Source organism: Ornithorhynchus anatinus, chromosome 12, assembly GCF_004115215.2.
Source record: "Ornithorhynchus anatinus isolate Pmale09 chromosome 12, mOrnAna1.pri.v4, whole genome shotgun sequence".
NCBI lineage: Eukaryota > Metazoa > Chordata > Mammalia > Monotremata > Ornithorhynchidae > Ornithorhynchus > Ornithorhynchus anatinus.
The window spans coordinates 11,980,205-11,998,747 of NC_041739.1; the positions used below are offsets into that span (position 1 = coordinate 11,980,205).

At 36.8% G+C, this 18,543-nt stretch overlaps 1 protein-coding gene across 2 annotated transcripts in view; it reads left to right on the forward strand.

Moving 5' to 3' along the window:
• SPOCK3 (SPARC (osteonectin), cwcv and kazal like domains proteoglycan 3) overlaps nucleotides 1-17,916 on the forward strand; it is a 320,500-nt gene extending 302,584 nt beyond the window's left edge. For both annotated transcript variants that reach the window (XM_001507312.4, XM_001507350.4), the window contains 4 exons: nucleotides 4,939-5,160; nucleotides 12,452-12,514; nucleotides 13,981-14,118; nucleotides 16,197-17,916. In XM_001507312.4, coding sequence (XP_001507362.1) covers nucleotides 4,939-5,160; nucleotides 12,452-12,514; nucleotides 13,981-14,118; nucleotides 16,197-16,363 — 590 coding nt within the window. In that variant the 3' untranslated portion in view covers nucleotides 16,364-17,916. The remainder of the gene's footprint in view (nucleotides 1-4,938; nucleotides 5,161-12,451; nucleotides 12,515-13,980; nucleotides 14,119-16,196) is intronic.
• Nucleotides 17,917-18,543: the final 627 nt, after the last annotated feature.

The window sequence follows — 18,543 nt, forward strand, 5'->3', positions numbered from 1 at the left end:
TTTACCAATTAAGCACCACCTCTTGAAGAAAAATGACACCAATGGAAATGGTGGAATCTGCTTGCATTTATTCTACTCAAATTTTGAGTTGATGCTTTTGTGTATATTCATTCGTAAAGTATCCATGTTGAAACAAAGGGAGTAGAAACATTACAACCATTTGTTTTGTATGTTTTGACATCCAAAATTGGTATTAGTATTTTTTTTTAATCCTCTGGAAACAAGTGATGACTGAAATTCATCAGTTTGGCATTAGGTGGATTCATGGAAACATATATTATACTAATCTGTCTTTGACAGAAAAGGCTTGGGAGGTATGAATTGTTCCCAGTATTTTCAGATTAAATAATAGCTCAGTAGTTCTGATGTGATTTTCATTATCCAAATGCTGTCTTGAGACAAAGTTACTGCCTCTTATAAAATAATGGACAAAAGTGTTGAGCCTCTAAGGTAAACAAATACATTCCAATATCTCACCAGGACAATGGACACTTTATGTATCAGGCCATCTTCATGCTGAGAGACAGATTGAATGTGAGATCCAAAAAACTTAGTAACAATGTCCCAATAGAAAATAATTAAGAACCCCCTGGTTATGGCAGGAGATTTACTCTTTTGAAAACATTGTTCCTAAATCAAAGAGGAAATTTAGCTATTAGCACCTCCTTTAGCTCGCAAAAAATAGAACACCAAATAAATCACTGTCATTTATCTGTTCATGACAATATCTGGCTTTTTGTCTTTTTTACTGAATACATAATATAAGGACTTAAATAGTTTCCCATCTTTAATAGATTTGAGCTATAAACTTTGCCAGAAGGTAGTGAGTGTCTGGTGGGGAAAATAAAAGTCTTAAGGTTTAATGGAGACAGTGTATTTTATATGTGATAAATTTAGTGCCTCCGAAGTTAAAGATTACTGTGTATGCTTATATAAAACATTTGAGGAAAACTAGATTTTTAACAATGACATTTTGTTTGTTAAAACAAAGTTTTTAAATGTTTGGGTTTTGGTCCAGAATTTCATTACTGAAAAGATGCGACCCCTTGAATTCTCACAGTTAAGAGTATAGCTGCTTGGATATTACATCTAATGTCACTTATTCACCTTACTTTAGGTGCCCAGATTTATATTATCTCCAACTGACTGACATCCCTACATCTAACCTAACTTTAAGCTTGAAAATAATTCAAGTTTTCCTGTTGTTCTCTGTCCCATCTCTTAATTGTATGGCCTAGTGGAAAGAGCACAGGCCCGGGACTCAGAAGACCTGGCCAAGTCACCCAGGTGGAATAAAGACTCTCTACTGAAAAATTTTGCAAGCAAAAGCTCTTGAAAGACATCCCATATGGAAGTTTTCTTTAATTGCAAGTTGACTTCTACCGTTGCATTCTCTGGCCTTTATAAATCAGCACTTCTGCTAAAGTGAAGATCATGTCTAACTGAAATAAATTTTCTTGTTTTTATGGTAAATCTTTGAATTGGTATTTGTATTTCTATTTCATTTTATCTTGGCCTTTTATGTGTCATAGTTCAGCCTTCAGAAAAATTTACAGTTTCAGCCCACCATGTAGCAAAACATTTAAGAATGTATTACAAGAAGCTGGAAGTAAGCCAGTGATTATTTTCCATAATACCAGTTTTATCTATATTTAGAAACAATTTGGGATCGGTATTTCAGGGACTCTCTTATTGAAAAATAGCTAGACTTCTCAAAACCACCAAAAAAGAATGCAGTCTGTTTTTATATAGCTTGTAATTTTACTAATATTTCTACTAAAAATTTATGTGTTTGAGGAAGAGATTTCCACAAAATGATCTTAATTTGAGATTAGCTAGAGAAAAGAATCCTGAGACACTTAGAGTTAAGGACTGTTATGGGACTTTGGGCTACATAGTAAAATCTGATTGTTGTGTATTCATCTGTGAAAGATACATTAGATCCATGATAGTTAGGACAATATTTGCATAACCATGTTGACTTTAAGAATGTATTTTAAAATTGACTTACCACAATGCCTTTTACTGACGTGAATCACAATTATTCATGCTGAGCTTACACTATATCATGCCGACCGTGTTTTCACGCACCAATTCTGTGAGCCTGTGCTTGGCTAACCAAGATACATTCATTCATTCATTGTCAGTCAGTCAGTCAGTCATATGTATTGAGCTCTTACTGTGTGCAGAGCACTGTACTAAGCGCTTGGAGTGTTCATTTGAATTCAGAAGTAATACATTTTGCTCTCAGTTTTTCTAAAATTTGGGTAAATTCACACATATGTTCTATTCATAACTTATGTAGCGTGGCTTAGTGGAAAGAGCCCAGGCTTGGGTTAGACCACCACTCCACCACTTGCCTGCTGTATGACATTGGGCAAGTCTCTTAACTTCTCTGTGCTTCAGTTCCCTCCTCTGTAAAATGGGGATGAAGACTGTGAGCCCCATGTGGGACAACTTTATTACCTTGTATCTACCCCAGTGCTTAGAACAGAGTTTGTCACATAGTAAGTGCTTAATAAATACCATCATAATTATCATTATTATTTATATGTCTGTTCTCAAGCCCTTCTCTCTCCCCATTTTTCTTACCTTGTGACTCTTTTGGGTGCAGGGATAGTGTCTAATTCTCATTTGTTTAATTTTTCTTAGAGGTAATTCATGCTTTAAATAAGTGAGATAATTAATGAATCCTACCACCAATACTTTATGAAAATATTGAACCAGAAAAATAGTTACAGATAATGATACTCTGGTAAATTTCAAATACAATATTTTATTTTATATTAAAAGGGATGTAAATAACAAGGCAAAAATTTCACCAATGCTTTATATTTGTTTTTAAGTGAAAAAACAATAAAGCTTGCAACCAGGCTTCCCTTTGCCCTATCATTTAAGTACAGTACACATCTGTTTCTGTGTTGCATAAGCTTTCTATGTCCAAGTAATGAACACACATATGAAATAGAAACATAAATGCATCTTCACCTCTGTAGGTTTTTTTTTGCTTTGTTTTAGTAACTACTGATTGAAGGGAATGGGTAGATCCTATTCCCCTTTCTTCGAAACATAAGATGAGCATTCAGTTTGATAAATGTTATGATAGCATTTGAATGTAAAGTTTACCAGGTTATTCACTTATCTGCTCTATCCTTAAAAATAATATCCAGTTACTTTGACCAAAGAGTAATTATTCATCTGAAATTTTTCAAATACTTCATTACTTATGGAATTAAAACTGAAATGGCGACTAGTGACCCTAGAACCCTCTGCAACTTTCAGAAATGATTCTATTTTCTTCACTTTGTATATTCAGCTATTTATATTTCATCTATTCACAATTGAATAGTACACTGGATAGTTTTTAAACCATTCAGCAATGATCTGGGGCCCAAGATCCAGGAATTAAAATAAATTAGACCTAAGGGTGGTCAGTCCGATGGCAAATAACTGAAAATGGGACTATCAACATTGGCCTTGTCCTGATTCCAACTGTGGAGTTTCACCATTGCCAGGCCCTTCTTTGCAGTGACACCAACAAGAGTGAAAAGGCAGGAGATGTTGCTGAGTCTGGTAATACTTGGAGACTGTCATGGGTTATGTTTCTTTTGAACTGATCTATAAACTCTTAAATAGTTCGGAATTTCACAGCAAAATAGCAGCGGTGAACAATAATAATAATAATAATTGAAATCATTAAATACTCACTATGTGCCAAACCCTGAAGTAAGTGCTGAGGTAGGTATGCAGAACAGACACAGTTTCCATCTCACAAGGGGCTCACCACCTAAGGGGGAGGAAGGGAGATCACATATTAAATCCCTATTTTACAAAGAAGGAAACTGTGGAACAGGGAAGTTAGGTGACTTTCCAAGGCTCACACAGCAGGCAAGGAGAGGACCCAGGATTCAGATCTCATCTTCTTACCCCAAGGCCCATGTTATTTCCATTAGACCTCTCTCTTACTTTCTTTCTTTCTGTTCATTCTTCTTCTTCATCCTTCCTCAAGATCTAAGTAACCCGAAACTGTTTGTTCACTATTTTCTTATTATATTCAGGATCTACCTTTGTATTATCAGAGACCCTTATTTATTTACTTGTTTCAAAGTAGTAACTGTGTTGTAACCAATTAAGAAGAGGTAATCTTTGTGGGGAAAAAATATCCATGAGGATTATAGTGCTATATTAGGGAAACAGTGTGGCTTAGTGGAAAGAGCACAGTCCTGGCAGTCAGAAGGAGCTGTGCCATCAGAAGGAGCTGTGTTCTAATCTTGGCTCTGCCAGTTGCCTGCTGCCTGATCTTGGGCAAGTCATGTAAGTTTTCTGTGCCTCAATTTCCTCATCTTAAAAAGGGGATTCAGTGACTGTTCTCCCTCCTACTTGGACTGTGAGTCCCATTTAGGACAGGAACTGTGTCTGACCTAATTAACTTGTATCTGATCCAACACTTGGAACTGTACTTGACACACACAGTAAGCACTTTAGAAATATAATGATGACAATAGTAATAAAAATAAGATAATACAATAATGCTGAGGAGTAGCATGGCATAATGGATAGAGCATGGGCCTGGTAGGACGGTCATGGGTACTAATCCGAGCCCCACCACTTGTTTACTGTGACTTGGACAAGTCACTTAACTTCTGTGTGCCTCAGTTACCTCTTCTGTAAAATGGAAATTGATACTTTGAGCCCCACATGGGACAGGGTCTGTATTCAACCTGCTAAACTTCAATCTCCCTATGCCCTTAATACAGCCTGACCATAGTAAGTGCTTAACAAGTACTACATAAAAATTCATCAGTCTTTGCATATTCAGTCTACCTACAGCCTGTGTTCTTAACAATGTGTTCTTTATTTCCCAGGAGTCTCTTTGGTCACTTGATATCCGCCATATCTCTTAGATATACTTAATCTCTTTATCCATTTATCTCCTAGGATTCGATACCAGCATTTTACCCATTTGCAAGGATTCCCTGGGATGGATGTTTAACCGACTTGATACAAACTATGACTTGCTCTTGGACCAGTCAGAGCTTCGAAGCATTTACCTTGACAAGAACGAACAGTGTACCAAGGCGTTCTTCAATTCTTGTGACACGTACAAGGACAGCTTGATATCTAACAATGAGTGGTGTTATTGCTTCCAGAGACAGCAAGGTAAAAGATGACAATAACCTATTGATTCATCTCCACGTTGAGTTTTATCTCTTTCACTGTTATAAGAATATTGTCAACTAAAACCTGAAAGGCATTTAGTCATGACTTCTAGAGTTTTTAAGATGATAAGTATAATGAAAATGTCACTTCCCTCTAAAATCCTAAACAGATTGCCCCAGAGACATGGGAAATGTTCAGTAAGATGCAAAGTAGTGATTAATCCTTTATATTATTCTTTATCTGCTTTGCCTACAGACTAAAATAAACTTTATTGGTTGACAATTGAGCTTTATGGTTCCATTTGGGGAAACAATTAAACTAACCTGAATGAAACACCGTATTCTCCATAATGTTATCCTCACTTATTTGGTTCTAAAATGGAGTCACTTTGTGACTTTTTCAGGATAGTGGCTTTAAAAAGATTTTAATGGAGTTTATCTCTCTCTTGAGTTTGTGGCAACATAACTTCAAGCCCAAAGTGCTGTGTAGGGTAAATTGAAACAACAGAACTAGAGCATGTTATGTTTTGCTCCAAGGAGTTTCACAGAGGTTATCTTCTGTTGCCTTAAAATGTGAGAAAACGAAGTATAATTTATTGACCTTGGCATATTCCAAAAGCTTTCAGCAGTTATAGGAAATGCTCATGACTGTGTCTCTCAACTCTGTTATATTGTATTCTCCAAGGACTCAGTATAATGTTCTGCACATAGTAAGCGCTAAATATATGCAACCAATTGAAAATTGCTTGGTTTATCTTACGTTATAACAACTGGGTGAAATTGTTTGCTGCTTACTTACCCCTAGGTCTGGTAGGGGAATTCCATTTAAACCAAGAGAGCTAATCTTTATGGGTAAAGGACAGTTTTACCAAGGATTTTCCTTGAAGGAGAAGTACCTGCTTTTGACCAGAATTTGTGAAGAAGATCTTACACCTCTAAACACCCACAGGGGTTGCCTTAAATGAATGCTGATATTTTTAAAGGTGTATAGCATTAGTTCTCATTCACTCTTATTTCAGGAATTCTTACATGGACATAAGAATTCTGATTGACAGGCTGGGTTTTTCTACTCCTCCCCAACCACTCTCCTTTACTTTCTGCCACACTGGGAGGCACTAGAAAACAAAAATCCCATCAAATGGATGCTGCTTCATGTAGAAAAATGCATAGAGGCAGAGAGGTCTTTGTGTCCAGTCTTATACAGAGTACTGCCTACAGTATACTAAATTTTAGAAGGGCGCTAAGAGACCACCCCAAGCTGAGGATGTGGCTCCCACAGAAAACTGAGATCTTGAACAGATAAATAAAAAGGGAAAGCAGTATGTCCTAAGAGAAAGAGCACAGGCCTGGAAGTTAGAGGACTTGTGTTCTAATCCTGGCTCTGCCACTGTTTTGCTATGTGGCATTGGGCCAGTCACTTAACTTCTCTGTGCTTCAGTTCCCTCATCTAAAAATGACGTTTAAATCCTACTCCCTGCTACTTGGACTGTGAGCCCCATGTAGGAGGAGGATGGTGTCCAACCTTATTATCTTGACTCTACACCAGTATATAGAGCAGTGCTTGACAAGAACCATTATTATTATTGTTGTTCTTCTTATTATTATATCACACTAGCATATCAGAAATGAGAGCAAATGAGTGGTAGGAGCAATTAGATCAAGAACCACACCTAGAGGATACAGTGTCTCAGACAAAGAAAAAGGGCAGTTTTGCCGCATGTAGATTCAGTCACTTGAATATTTTTTTCTCAGAAAGGATTTAGGCATGTGACAATCAAGAAGGGACACTCTGGCAGTCATCACACTTTCTACAGGATGGCTCAGGCTGTTTGCTAATGGAAGCAGTGGTGGCATGATTCTCAAGTAGAATTCTGCTATTTCTGCAGCTTTTTGACATGGGCCTGTTTTTCTGGGTCCATATCAAACTCAAAACTTGCCAATTTGGCTTAGTACCAAGCTGAGGAGAAGACAAGACACTGGCCCAAATTGACCTTTGACAAAGTTAAACCCAGGACCAGGGGTTGTCAGCAGCATACGCTGCAACATTAGGGAGTATTTCTGGGTGTCTGGGGCCTCTCTTGGAGTGGATTTAGGACTCATAAATCTCATTCAATCCAGGTTCTTCTAGTAAGCCTGCATTTGTAACATGTCCTTCCCTGTTCATTATAGGTGAGGTTTATAATAGTAATGAATGATAATAATAATAAAAATAATGGTATTCATGTAGTACTTTCTGTAGGCTAAATGCAAAAGTAATTACAAGATTATGGGGTTCACAATTTATAATAGCCAAAGTCCAAAGTGATCAAATCACTTGCCTTAAGGTCACAGAGTAGGCCATTGGGAGATCTGGGACTCATGTCCAGACCACCTAACTCCCAACCTCCTGCTCTTACCACTAGGAAACACTGCGTCCCTTAACAATATGAAAGCGTATTTACAGAGCATTTACTAAGCACCAAATACTAGATCAAGCACTCACAAAGTATAAAGGCACATTCACAGTCCCCTAAGGGAGTCCAATTCAATACTCCTGATCTTATCTTTAGAGTCATATGTCATGTCTAGGATCAAGCAGACAATGTGCAAGAGTGTCAGAGAACTAATAGTTGTGGGGCTTAAATCCCCAGACACTAAGTAATTTTCAATCAATTCTATTTATTGAGTGCTTACAGTGTGTAGAGCACTGTACTAAACTCTTGGGAGGGAACAGTATACCAATATAATAGAGTTGGTAGGTAGGTTCCCTGCCCACAATGAGCTTGGAGGAGCTATTTGAGTGAGCCATTCAAAGAACCCTGGTGCTTACTTATTGTGCCATATATCTGTACTCTCTAGAGCAAGATTGGGTGTCACTTTCACATCCTCCTCTAGGCACCCACATAATGTCACCTTTTCACCCAGAAAGAGAAAGCCACACAGAAGAGTCAGAATAATTGTAGTACCTGTTAAATACATGCTATGTTCCAGTCCTGTGCTAAACTCTGGAGTAGATACAAGACCATCAGATCAGACAGAGTCCCTGTCCCACATGAGCTCACGTAAATCATATGAGGTGCATTATGGTCTGGTGGAAAGAGCACAGGCCTGGGTGTCAGGAGATCAGGGCTCCAGTGTTGGTTCAAACACTTTCCTGATGTGTGACCTTGAGCAAGTCCATTAACCCCCGGGCCTCCGTTTCCTCATGTTTAAAATGAAAAATTAAATAGCTCTTCTCTCTCCTGAACCCCTGTGGTCAGGGTCTGTATCTGACCCAATGATCTTGTATCTTCCCCAATGCTTAGAAAAGTGCTTGACACATAGTAATATCATTATTATTATTATTTTATTATAATGAAACAGATCAGAACCCCATAAAAGAAGGAATGACCAGATAGGAGAAACTGGAACACATTTCATCGAGTTGTCCAGTGAGGCAAACCTCGTGGAAAGATTACTTCAGAAGGATAGTAACTAATTTTGAAGTCTCTTATGTGAGCCACCTGCTGTTACCATGGCATTTTTGCATAGTGCATAATTCTTGGCAGATGCTACCGTGTATAACCACACAAAGCTCTATTAGTGACTCTCAATTTATGTTGAACCTTAGAACACCAATAAATTGTATAGGTTACTTTAATGCATTGCCATTTTACATTATCATCGTCTCTCTTTCATTTGGGGTTAATAATGGCATAATGATTAGTGACCCAGTGATTCCACATAAATGGATCAATAGCATTTCAGTGATGTTTAGAGAGTAGATTTACATTAATAAAATTCCATAAATCAAAGGGACAACCCTTTATATTGGATTTACATTACAGATGGGTTTTTCTGGGTAATTTTACAACTCCCTAATACAACGTACAGATTTTGGAAACTATCCTTGGCTGACAGAATTAAAAGAAAGTAAAGAATTAAGTCTAGGTAATCTACCACAAGAGAGCGTGCTATTTTTGAGTTTGACATTTTATCTTTTTGTATCGCTGCTATTTTATAGTTATTACATGCCTGAATCCTTGAACTGTAGAAGTAAATGATAATTATGGTCATGGAAATTTTATACATATTGGCATTGCTATAGAAGCACTTGCCAAAAGACCTCAAAGAAAATTACCTTTTAATTTTTCCACACACACATAAATATGCTTCCAACGTATTAGGTCAGGAAGGTAGTAGACTCATTGAGCCTGATTCTCTTGCCCAAAGCTCCCAGAAATAATAATAGTGACAATAATAATAATTATGGTACTTGTTAAACACTTATTAAGTGCCACACATAGTTGCTTGGGGTATATAATTGCTGGGGTAGATACAAGTTAATCAGGTTGGACGCAGTCCCAGTCCCACATAGGGCTCACAGTCTCAATCACCATTTTACAGGTAAGGTAACTGAGGCACAATGAAATAAAGTGACTATCCCAAGGTCACAGAGCAGACGTGGCCGAACTGGGATTAGAATCCATGATCTTTTGACTCCCAGGCCCGCGCTCTACCCATTACGCTAAACTGCAACTCCTTCCCTTCTTACATGTCCTTAGAACAGTGCTTAGAGCAGTGCTTGGCACATAGTAAGCACTTAACAAATACCAGCATTATTATTACTATGTGATTCACCCCTCAGCTCCAGACAGTTCTTTGTTTATTCTCCAAGAGGTTACATAGTTCCCTATTGAGAAAGCAAAGTGAAGGGGTTTCATTGTTTTCATCTACCTTTAGGTATGACCGGTTTTTGTCCCGTGTACTCCTCCAAAGTCCTACCCTGAATAATCACACCTTTTTAAGTGGTGGTTATGGGGTCTTTTTTGAACTCCAGGATTGAGGGATTGACGGATCAGTGGATTTGGGAAAAATACACAAATTTTAAAACTTCCCTATAGTTTAGTCATGAGACCCAGTCACCTATACCACCAGATTTTTCTTACCTCTCTGTGATTCTTAAACTTGGGTCAATCTCCCAGTGATAAGTCTAGATAACAGGATAGGGGATGAGCCATTTAGCTAAACATAGGTTTGTTCTTCCTAGTTCAGTAACAGTTGGTGGAGGAGTTTTTTTGTCCTTTCTTATTCCTTCTCCAACTGACAAGGTCATTCATGGCTGGCATTGTATCCCACTCTATTCTAAAGGTTATGTGACTCTGTGGAGGGCAGATTGAGGAAAGACAAGTACAGTAGCAGAAAGGGACCTGGTCACTACTCTCCATGTTTACAGCCCATTTCCTTTTTATTTAACCTTTCTGATCAGACCTGTCCTTCTCCCAAGTAGGTTGTGTAGAAAGCTGAAAAAATTGAACTACATAAGATACTTCTTCAGAATGGAGAGAAAAAAACATTTTCCTTTCTTCTGATTTTTATAGATGCCTAGACTTGTCTTCCATGCATTTTCAAGGCACATCTGCAGAATCAAAATTTAGGTTTTGACACCTGTTTGGAAGTAAAATAATAGACGTTATTTTTGCCTTCTCAAAAGTTAGCAGTTTTGCTGAACCTAAATAATGTTGACAGGATTTTTTTTTCAGTTTTTCCTATGAAGCTAAAATTGCCTGATGGATCTTTTAGGACTAGATTTGTTGCTTTATTAATGAACTTTTGGTCACTATTCTACTTTTACATCCGGATGTTTTCAATTCTGGTGACTTTAAATAAATACTGAAATTTTTATGGCTGCATCTGCTCATTAGAGCTCTTAAATATTCAAGCCTTCTATTAAACCTCAAGTTGAAATTTTCATTTCCAGGCAGGATGAAAACACTACATTCTGTAGTGTTCCAGCAGGAATAACCAGCTGTATGACCTAAGGAAAACCTTTTTTTTTTCATCCTGGCCTGTGAATCACAAGAAAACTCATTCACAATATATTGTGTACTGTCTTTTAATAGATGCAAATGTCAGATATGCAGTTTTCACCCCAGAAAGTTAAATTCAGATACAACCCCTGTGTGTACAAAATAGCATATGTTTTTGTGGGGCTCAGAGCTGTATGTAATTTCTAGAGCAGGGCTAAAAATGAAGGTGATTAGTAAATTCAAGTCTTGACTGATAACATTCGTACAGCTATCTGGCTTTTTCAAGGGTGAACTAATTTTCTGGATATTTGCCTCAATTTTTACTTCACTTTGCCTGTACAGAGCTACCTTAATTCATATTCCTGTAGATATTTATATTTCCAAGAAAAGCTATTTAAGTAAGTAGATCTAGCAGAGGGTATTTCCATAGTTTTTAATAAACAATTCACATACACATCATTGGAAACATTAGAAAGTACAGAATTGGGACTGAAGAGGGAATGGGTTGGTTTTTATGTCTAGAACTTCTACATAAATAAAAATTATGGTATTTATTAAGCGCTTACTATGTACCAAACATTGTTCTGAGGGTTGGGGAGGAAACAAGTTAATCAAGTTGGACAAAGTCCCCAACCCATATAGGTTTCACAGTCTAAGTATGAGGGAATAGCATATAATAATAATAATTGTGATATTTGTTAATCACTTACTATGTGCCAGACACTGTACTAAGCACTGTGGTGGATACTAGCCAATCAAATTGGACACAGTCCCTTTTCTGCATGAGGCTCACAATCTTAATCCTTATTTTACAGATGAGGTAACTGAGGCACAGAGAAGTGAAGTGACTTGCCCAAGGTCGCACAGCAGACAAGTGCCAGAGCAGGAATTAGAATCCAAGTCCTTCTACTCTATCCACTAGGCCTCGCTGCTTCTCTAAGGACTGAGGCACATAGGCACACAGAAGTTAAGTGACTTTCCATGGTCACACAGCAGATGGCAGAGACAGGATTAGAACTCACATCTTGACTCCCATTGCTTCTATGAGATATATAAATGGAATTTAAAGACAGGCATCCAGACTTCCTTTATTTTTAGTACCTGCACCCTGCCTCAAGGCGATATTTAAAAATTGAGGTGAATTTAATGTGAATTACAATACATTGTTGGGTTTCATTGTGAATTACACAATATCTTGACTGTGTTCATTCTTTATCCCAAAGTTCATTAAGAGAAAGTCATGATAACTTATAATTGTGGATATCTTGTGGTCCATCAGAAGTGACTAGCTAGCTCAAGTTTCAAGCACACTTTTCCCGTGGTGAATCTACACAGCCCAGATGATCTGTTCTTCATGTAGTCCCAGCATATTTTAATAAGCAAGACTTAAAATGTATAAAGGCTCCTCATGGCTGTTGCACACAAATATCGAAGTCATGCATCAAAGTCCTGAACATCCAGGAGTCGTCCTGTCCTCGGTCCAGTGGAATCTCTGTTAAAGTAACATTTTTATTGTCATTTCAGACCCACCTTGCCAGACGGAACTCAGCCACATTCAGAAGCAGCAAGTGGGAAAGAAGCTCCTAGGTGAGCAATAGATCATCCTTTGGAAGGCTTTATTGCTTTCATAAATAACTCCAGTGGAACAGCAACATAAAATCAATATTAATCCAACAAAGATAGACCACACTAAATTTTACCAGCAAAATTTATGAAGTTTTTTGAAAGCTATTAAACTTACTTTTATTACCTTACCTATTGAAAGATATTACAGATGTTTTATTACCCCAATACAATGTTCGTTTGAGATGTTATTAGGCAAAAAAGAGATTTAAATAAAGCTAATGGTGAAGGAACAGCATAAACTTTCCTTGTAATTCAACATTTGGTTGCCTTTACAGGATTTATGGGGAAATATTCCGTGTTATTTCAGAGGCATATTTTCCTCCTGTAATTTTAGAACTTCTGTACATAAACTGCAGTGAAGATTAGTCTCAAAGACCTCAGAAGTAGTTTCCACTTCCCTGGATTTGTTGTAATCTGTACATCGAGAAATATTTGAAATCAGTATCTTTGGTCTTTTACTATCATTTTGTCACACATAAGATAGAAAGAAGAATGCTATAAATTAGAAATTTTGTCAAGATTTAAATAAAAATTACTAAAAACACATCTATGAGATAACAACATACTTTTTAGGATTTGATTTATCAGATAGACTGGCTTATTGTACACTGATGGAAAAACCTTACTTCAGTGTTTCATTTCCACTGTAAGATAAATCCTGAACCAATAGTAAACAGGTCTCATATTCAAAGAAATAGATCTCAAACTAAAATAATTTTTTGGTGGTCTAAAAGGAGATTTCCTATCATCTCTAATGTTTAGTTCACTTTTTTAAAAAAAAGTATATTGGCTTTATTATTTGGTTCCACAAAATATAGTGGGTTATTTTCTTTATGCGAAGAGATTTAGCACTTTAATCTTATGTCTTAAAGCAGTAAGGTTGATGGATCTGGGAATAAAAGATATGAGAGGAATCAATCAATAGCATTGATCAGTCATATTTATTGAGTACTTACTGTGTGCAGAGTACTGTACTAGCACTTAGGAGAGTACAATATAACAGAGTTGGTCGACGTAATAATAATGGCATTTGTTAAGCACTTACTGTGTGTCAAGCACTGTTCTAAGTGCTGGGGTAGATACAAGGTAATCAAATTGTCTCACCCGGGGTGCACAGTGGATAAAGCCTAGGCTGGGGAGTCAGAAGGTCATGACCAACTAATCCCAGTTCTGCCTCGTGTCTGCTGTGTGACCTTAGGCAAGTCAATTCACTTCTCTTCACCTCAGTTACCTCATCTGTAGAGTGGCAATTGAGATTGTGAGCCCTTTGTGGGACAGGGACTGTCGCCAACCTGATTTGTCTGTACCCCTCCCCACGCCCCCAGCGCTTAGAGCAGTGCCTAGCAGTCTTCACCATTCAATCCATAAAGGAGCCAATTTTTCAACCTGTTCCTGACCATAATCTCATTTCTATATCAATTTCACAGGACTGTTCATCCCACTTTGCGATGAAGATGGCTATTATAAACCAACCCAGTGCCACAGTGGTGCAGCTCAGTGCTGGTGTGTGGACAGATATGGAAACGAGGTGACGGGTTCTAGAACCAATGGTGCCATTGACTGTGGTAAGAGGAAGAATTGCTTATATTAAAGCTTCAGATCTTCAGAAAAAAACATTCCTGATGAGGAATTGTAGGAAAATAAAGGAAGTGAAATACCTTAAAAGCTATATATTTAAGAGTTGGAACATTTGTCCCGTGATTCTCCTGCCCCTGGGGAAGCTGGAAACTAGATGGTCCCAAGGATGTATCAGTGAATTAAAAGTGGAATCCTTTGGGTTATTCTGCTGCAGATGAAACCCTCACCACAACACTTGGGAAAAAAGGGAGCCAGGACTCTCTTCCTATCCTTGACCCAAATCCTCTAGGTTAGTTACATTCTCTTTGGTCACATTGTCTTTCTTTTCACTTACTCTGCGTGAACTCCTTGCTGCATATTCCAGTCCCTCTCTTCTATTCCATCAGTGGCTCTAATTCTAAATTCCTTAAGTAGAGCAAGAACGATAGATATTATTCTGAGATTTTTCTATTCTGGCAAAGTTCCTTCTTAGGATGGACATGTAGAAATACTGAATATTGGTCACAAGAGATTGGAATGGAAAATCATATTTAGCTAGGAGGTATAAGCACAGAAACAAAGACTGTCTCCCTCTCTGGATTGTAAGCTCCTAGTGCGCAGAGAACATGTCTACCATCTCTGGTTTGTACTCTCCTAAATGCTTAGTACAGTTCTCTGCATATGCGCACACTGAGTGCTCAATGAATTCCACTGATCATTTGATATGAGTGTGTGTATTATAAAAGAAAGGGAAAGGGTGGGATGCGAGGAGGGAGGAAGGAAGAGAAAGAGAGAGAGAGACAGAGCACACAGTATCCCAATACTGAAAATGCTACTAACTGAAATTCACGTATGGGTGTGTGCCTTTCACAAGAACTGTGACAGATCTTATTATCTTTCTCTGTGCTAGGCACATAATGAAAACTTCAAAAACTTCAAAAATACCAAAATTATTATTAAAAGACACTTTTTAACATAGTAAAAATACAATAATAATAATATAACAATTATGAAATAATCATAAAGTTGAAATAACAGAACCATGTCAGGGTAACCTGCCTTAATAGAAAGGCAGCCATATTATGTGAAAGGCTGGGTGTGTGCCTTTCACAAGAACTGTGACAGATCTTATTATCTTGTATCTTTCTCTGTGCTAGGCACATAATGAAAACTTCAAAAATACCAAAATTATTATTAAAAGACACTTTTTAACATAGTAAAAATACAATAATAATAATATAACAATTATGAAATAATCATAAAGTTGAAATAACAGAACCATGTCAGGGTAACCTGCCTTAATAGAATGCATTTACAGCCATATTATGGCTTCTTTCTAGATTCACTATCAAAAGCCCTAGATATGCTTCAGAGTTAGAACATTATAATGGAATATTATTTGTAATATTCTAATACTGTAGATGTAATTTAGATGTCTCATGACTAAGGGGCAGTTCCCAAGCCATATCTTCTGCTGCTACTCATTGTGCAATAGCTAAAACATCCTGACTCAATTTCCATTGCTCACGCAGAGGCTCTTCAACTCTTCAACTTATGAATCAAACAATCACATTTATTAGGAGCCTACTGTGTGTATAACAAATTACTAAGTGCTTGGCAGAGTACAGTATAACAGAGGTGGTAGATGTATTCCCTGCCCACAACAAGCTTACAGTCTAGACAAAGCAGGAATTGTTTGTGGAACTAGCAAGGAGTTCATGGGTCTAGCTCATAGGCTGGCTCAAAGTTCAGTGCAGAAATGGATTTGTGACAAGTGAATTATTTTTAATGTTTCACCCTTGTGGTTCACTAACCTAATTCCTTTCTACAGTGACCTTGTATTACTATTCAACTCTCCTCTTTTTACCCCAGCACTCAGAACAGTTCTTGTCCATCATAAACACTTGACTGTAAGCTCATTGTGGGAAGGGAACAAGTCTACCAACTCTGTTCTATTGTTATATTGACTGATCAAACAAATACCACAATTATTATCATCGTTATTATTATCATTATTAGTTATCATTATCACCATCATCACCTCAGTGGAAAAGCCGGGGAATAACTGTGTAATGTTCCTTTTCAGCTGTGGATTTAGAGGTCTCAGGAGATTTTGCTAGTGGAGATTTCCACGAATGGACAGATGATGAGGATGATGATGATGGCATCATGAACGATGAAGATGAAATTGAAGATGATGATGAGGACGAAGGGGATGATGACGATGATGATGACCACGATGGATACATCTGATGAGATCTAAGGTCCATGAATTCTACCTTTCTAACATTCTCAAGGTGATATCTCATAGAAAATTACTTTGCCCACTGAGATCTAAAGGATTCTAAACGACATGTATATTTTGTATAATTGTTTCAAATATTACAGCTGGAGTCATAGACTTTCTTTGTTCAAATAAGAATCATTTCTAGGCTTTTAAGTTTTTATATGCCTTTGAACAGAAGAAAACACATGAGCAAGTAAAAAATAAAAGGTGAATGTACTTGAAAATACAAGGAGAATTTCATAAGGACAACCAAACTTTTTAATTCATATTCAAAAAGGATATTTTGTCATTCATTTGGAATAACACGTGGCTCCCTCATAGCAGGTACTCTATAATAAATTAAGCAATGCTCACTTTAGTAGTGGCTTGGCCGTGAGACAAAAAAAAAACACTACATGAGATAATGGCTAGTGAATTTACCTGGGAGATTGCAATGCCAAAAGAAGGACTCATGAAGCTAAGATTAGCCAGGCATTGAAGAAAAAAAGTATATACCATAGAGTAAGAGCAACAGAGAGATTAGAGTAAGGTCATTCTTTGTGTGGTTGTTTGAGTTAGGAAATAACTCTTACCTTGCAACTATGTTTTTTCTATAAACAGTACCATAGACAAGGATTGATTCTGCAAGAATAAAGTTTTATTGTCCTTTATTTTCATTATTTTGTCATCAGTTTCATGTAGACGTTATTTTTTCTAACAGCGTGATTTTCCATCTTTCTTGTTTGCTACAGCTCTCGAACCAGCAATTTAGCGTACTGAATCTGAAACTGGAAAATTATGAGTAAAATATTAATTTATAAATTACTGAATAATAATAACACTTACCCCCGGCCAGATTTAAAAATATAAATTTTGTCATTTGGTATCCCACTAAAGGAAAGTTTTTATTTTAAATCTGAAAATTTTGTCCTTTTCTTTCACTAGTACAGAGACTTAGAAGACATAACGTAAGGTGCCTTGCAAAATAGTGATAGAAAGGTTTTAGCATGCTACCAGTATAGGATATTAGGCAGTAGCTAAGCACACCCAATTACCAAATTAAAGCCAGTATAGGTACTGTTGCTGGAATGAAGAAATGAGTTATTTTTCTTTTTTTTCTATTGTTCTGTAATTACCATGTGGATTAGGATACAATTATTGTGTAGAGTAGCATTTAAGATTTAACTGTAGAGACAATTACTTTAATCACTGTATTTATGTTAGCATGTCAATTAATTGTGTAGACATTTTGGAACTCCACCACCTTCATACACATCAGACCTATGGGCTTGAAACCACAATAAATTGGAACAACCTGTTCAACATTACATAACTGGTTGTTTATTTTCACAGTGGATTACTCGTTTCCCTGATCTTCATCTGCAATTAATTGAGAGTATAATGAGTTTATTCTTTGCATTTTGATTTATACATATTAAACACTAAATTTAATGTTTACCTTATGTAAGATTAAAAGTATAATGCATTTTCTTTTTTACTGTTTATGTATAGTTTGCAAAATAAAGACTCTTGTAACCAATTTTTAACTGTCATGATTTCTGATAATGGTGGAACTCATTATTTAGAGAGGGGCCCATCATTTGTCATAACATGACAAAAAAAATCATAGATATTAAAATTAAAATCTTGATTTGAAACCACATTCCAAGAGTTTATCACATTTCAAGCACACAGCATTAGACAAGATAAATCCCTCTCCTAATTTATGGGAGATTTGTTATGCAATCTGTCTCTTGTCTTATTTCCATTTAAGTGAATATAGAAAATGAATGCCATTCTTTTGTTGGAAGAAGGAATAGAACCAGCATTTTCTTAGGCCAATTAAACTATTAGTCAACTATTTATTATACCTGTCTTGGATGAATTCCTTCAGCAACATCTAGAGAAGAAAATGGGGCACGGCATTTAATATACAGTGTTTGGGTGGGTACAAAATTTATTTCTGCATTAAATTTATTTTGAATACATTAACATATACAGGATAGTTAAAAGAAAAAAGCTCTCCATATGCCGATCTAACAAACGGCAATCAACTGACAACAAATTAGAACTATGTTTCAAGTAACTGGTGGTGCTACCACTCAGATTCCCAGGAGAATAAAATACTTCAAAGCTGAATGCAGTAGTAATGAGATTTTATTAAACT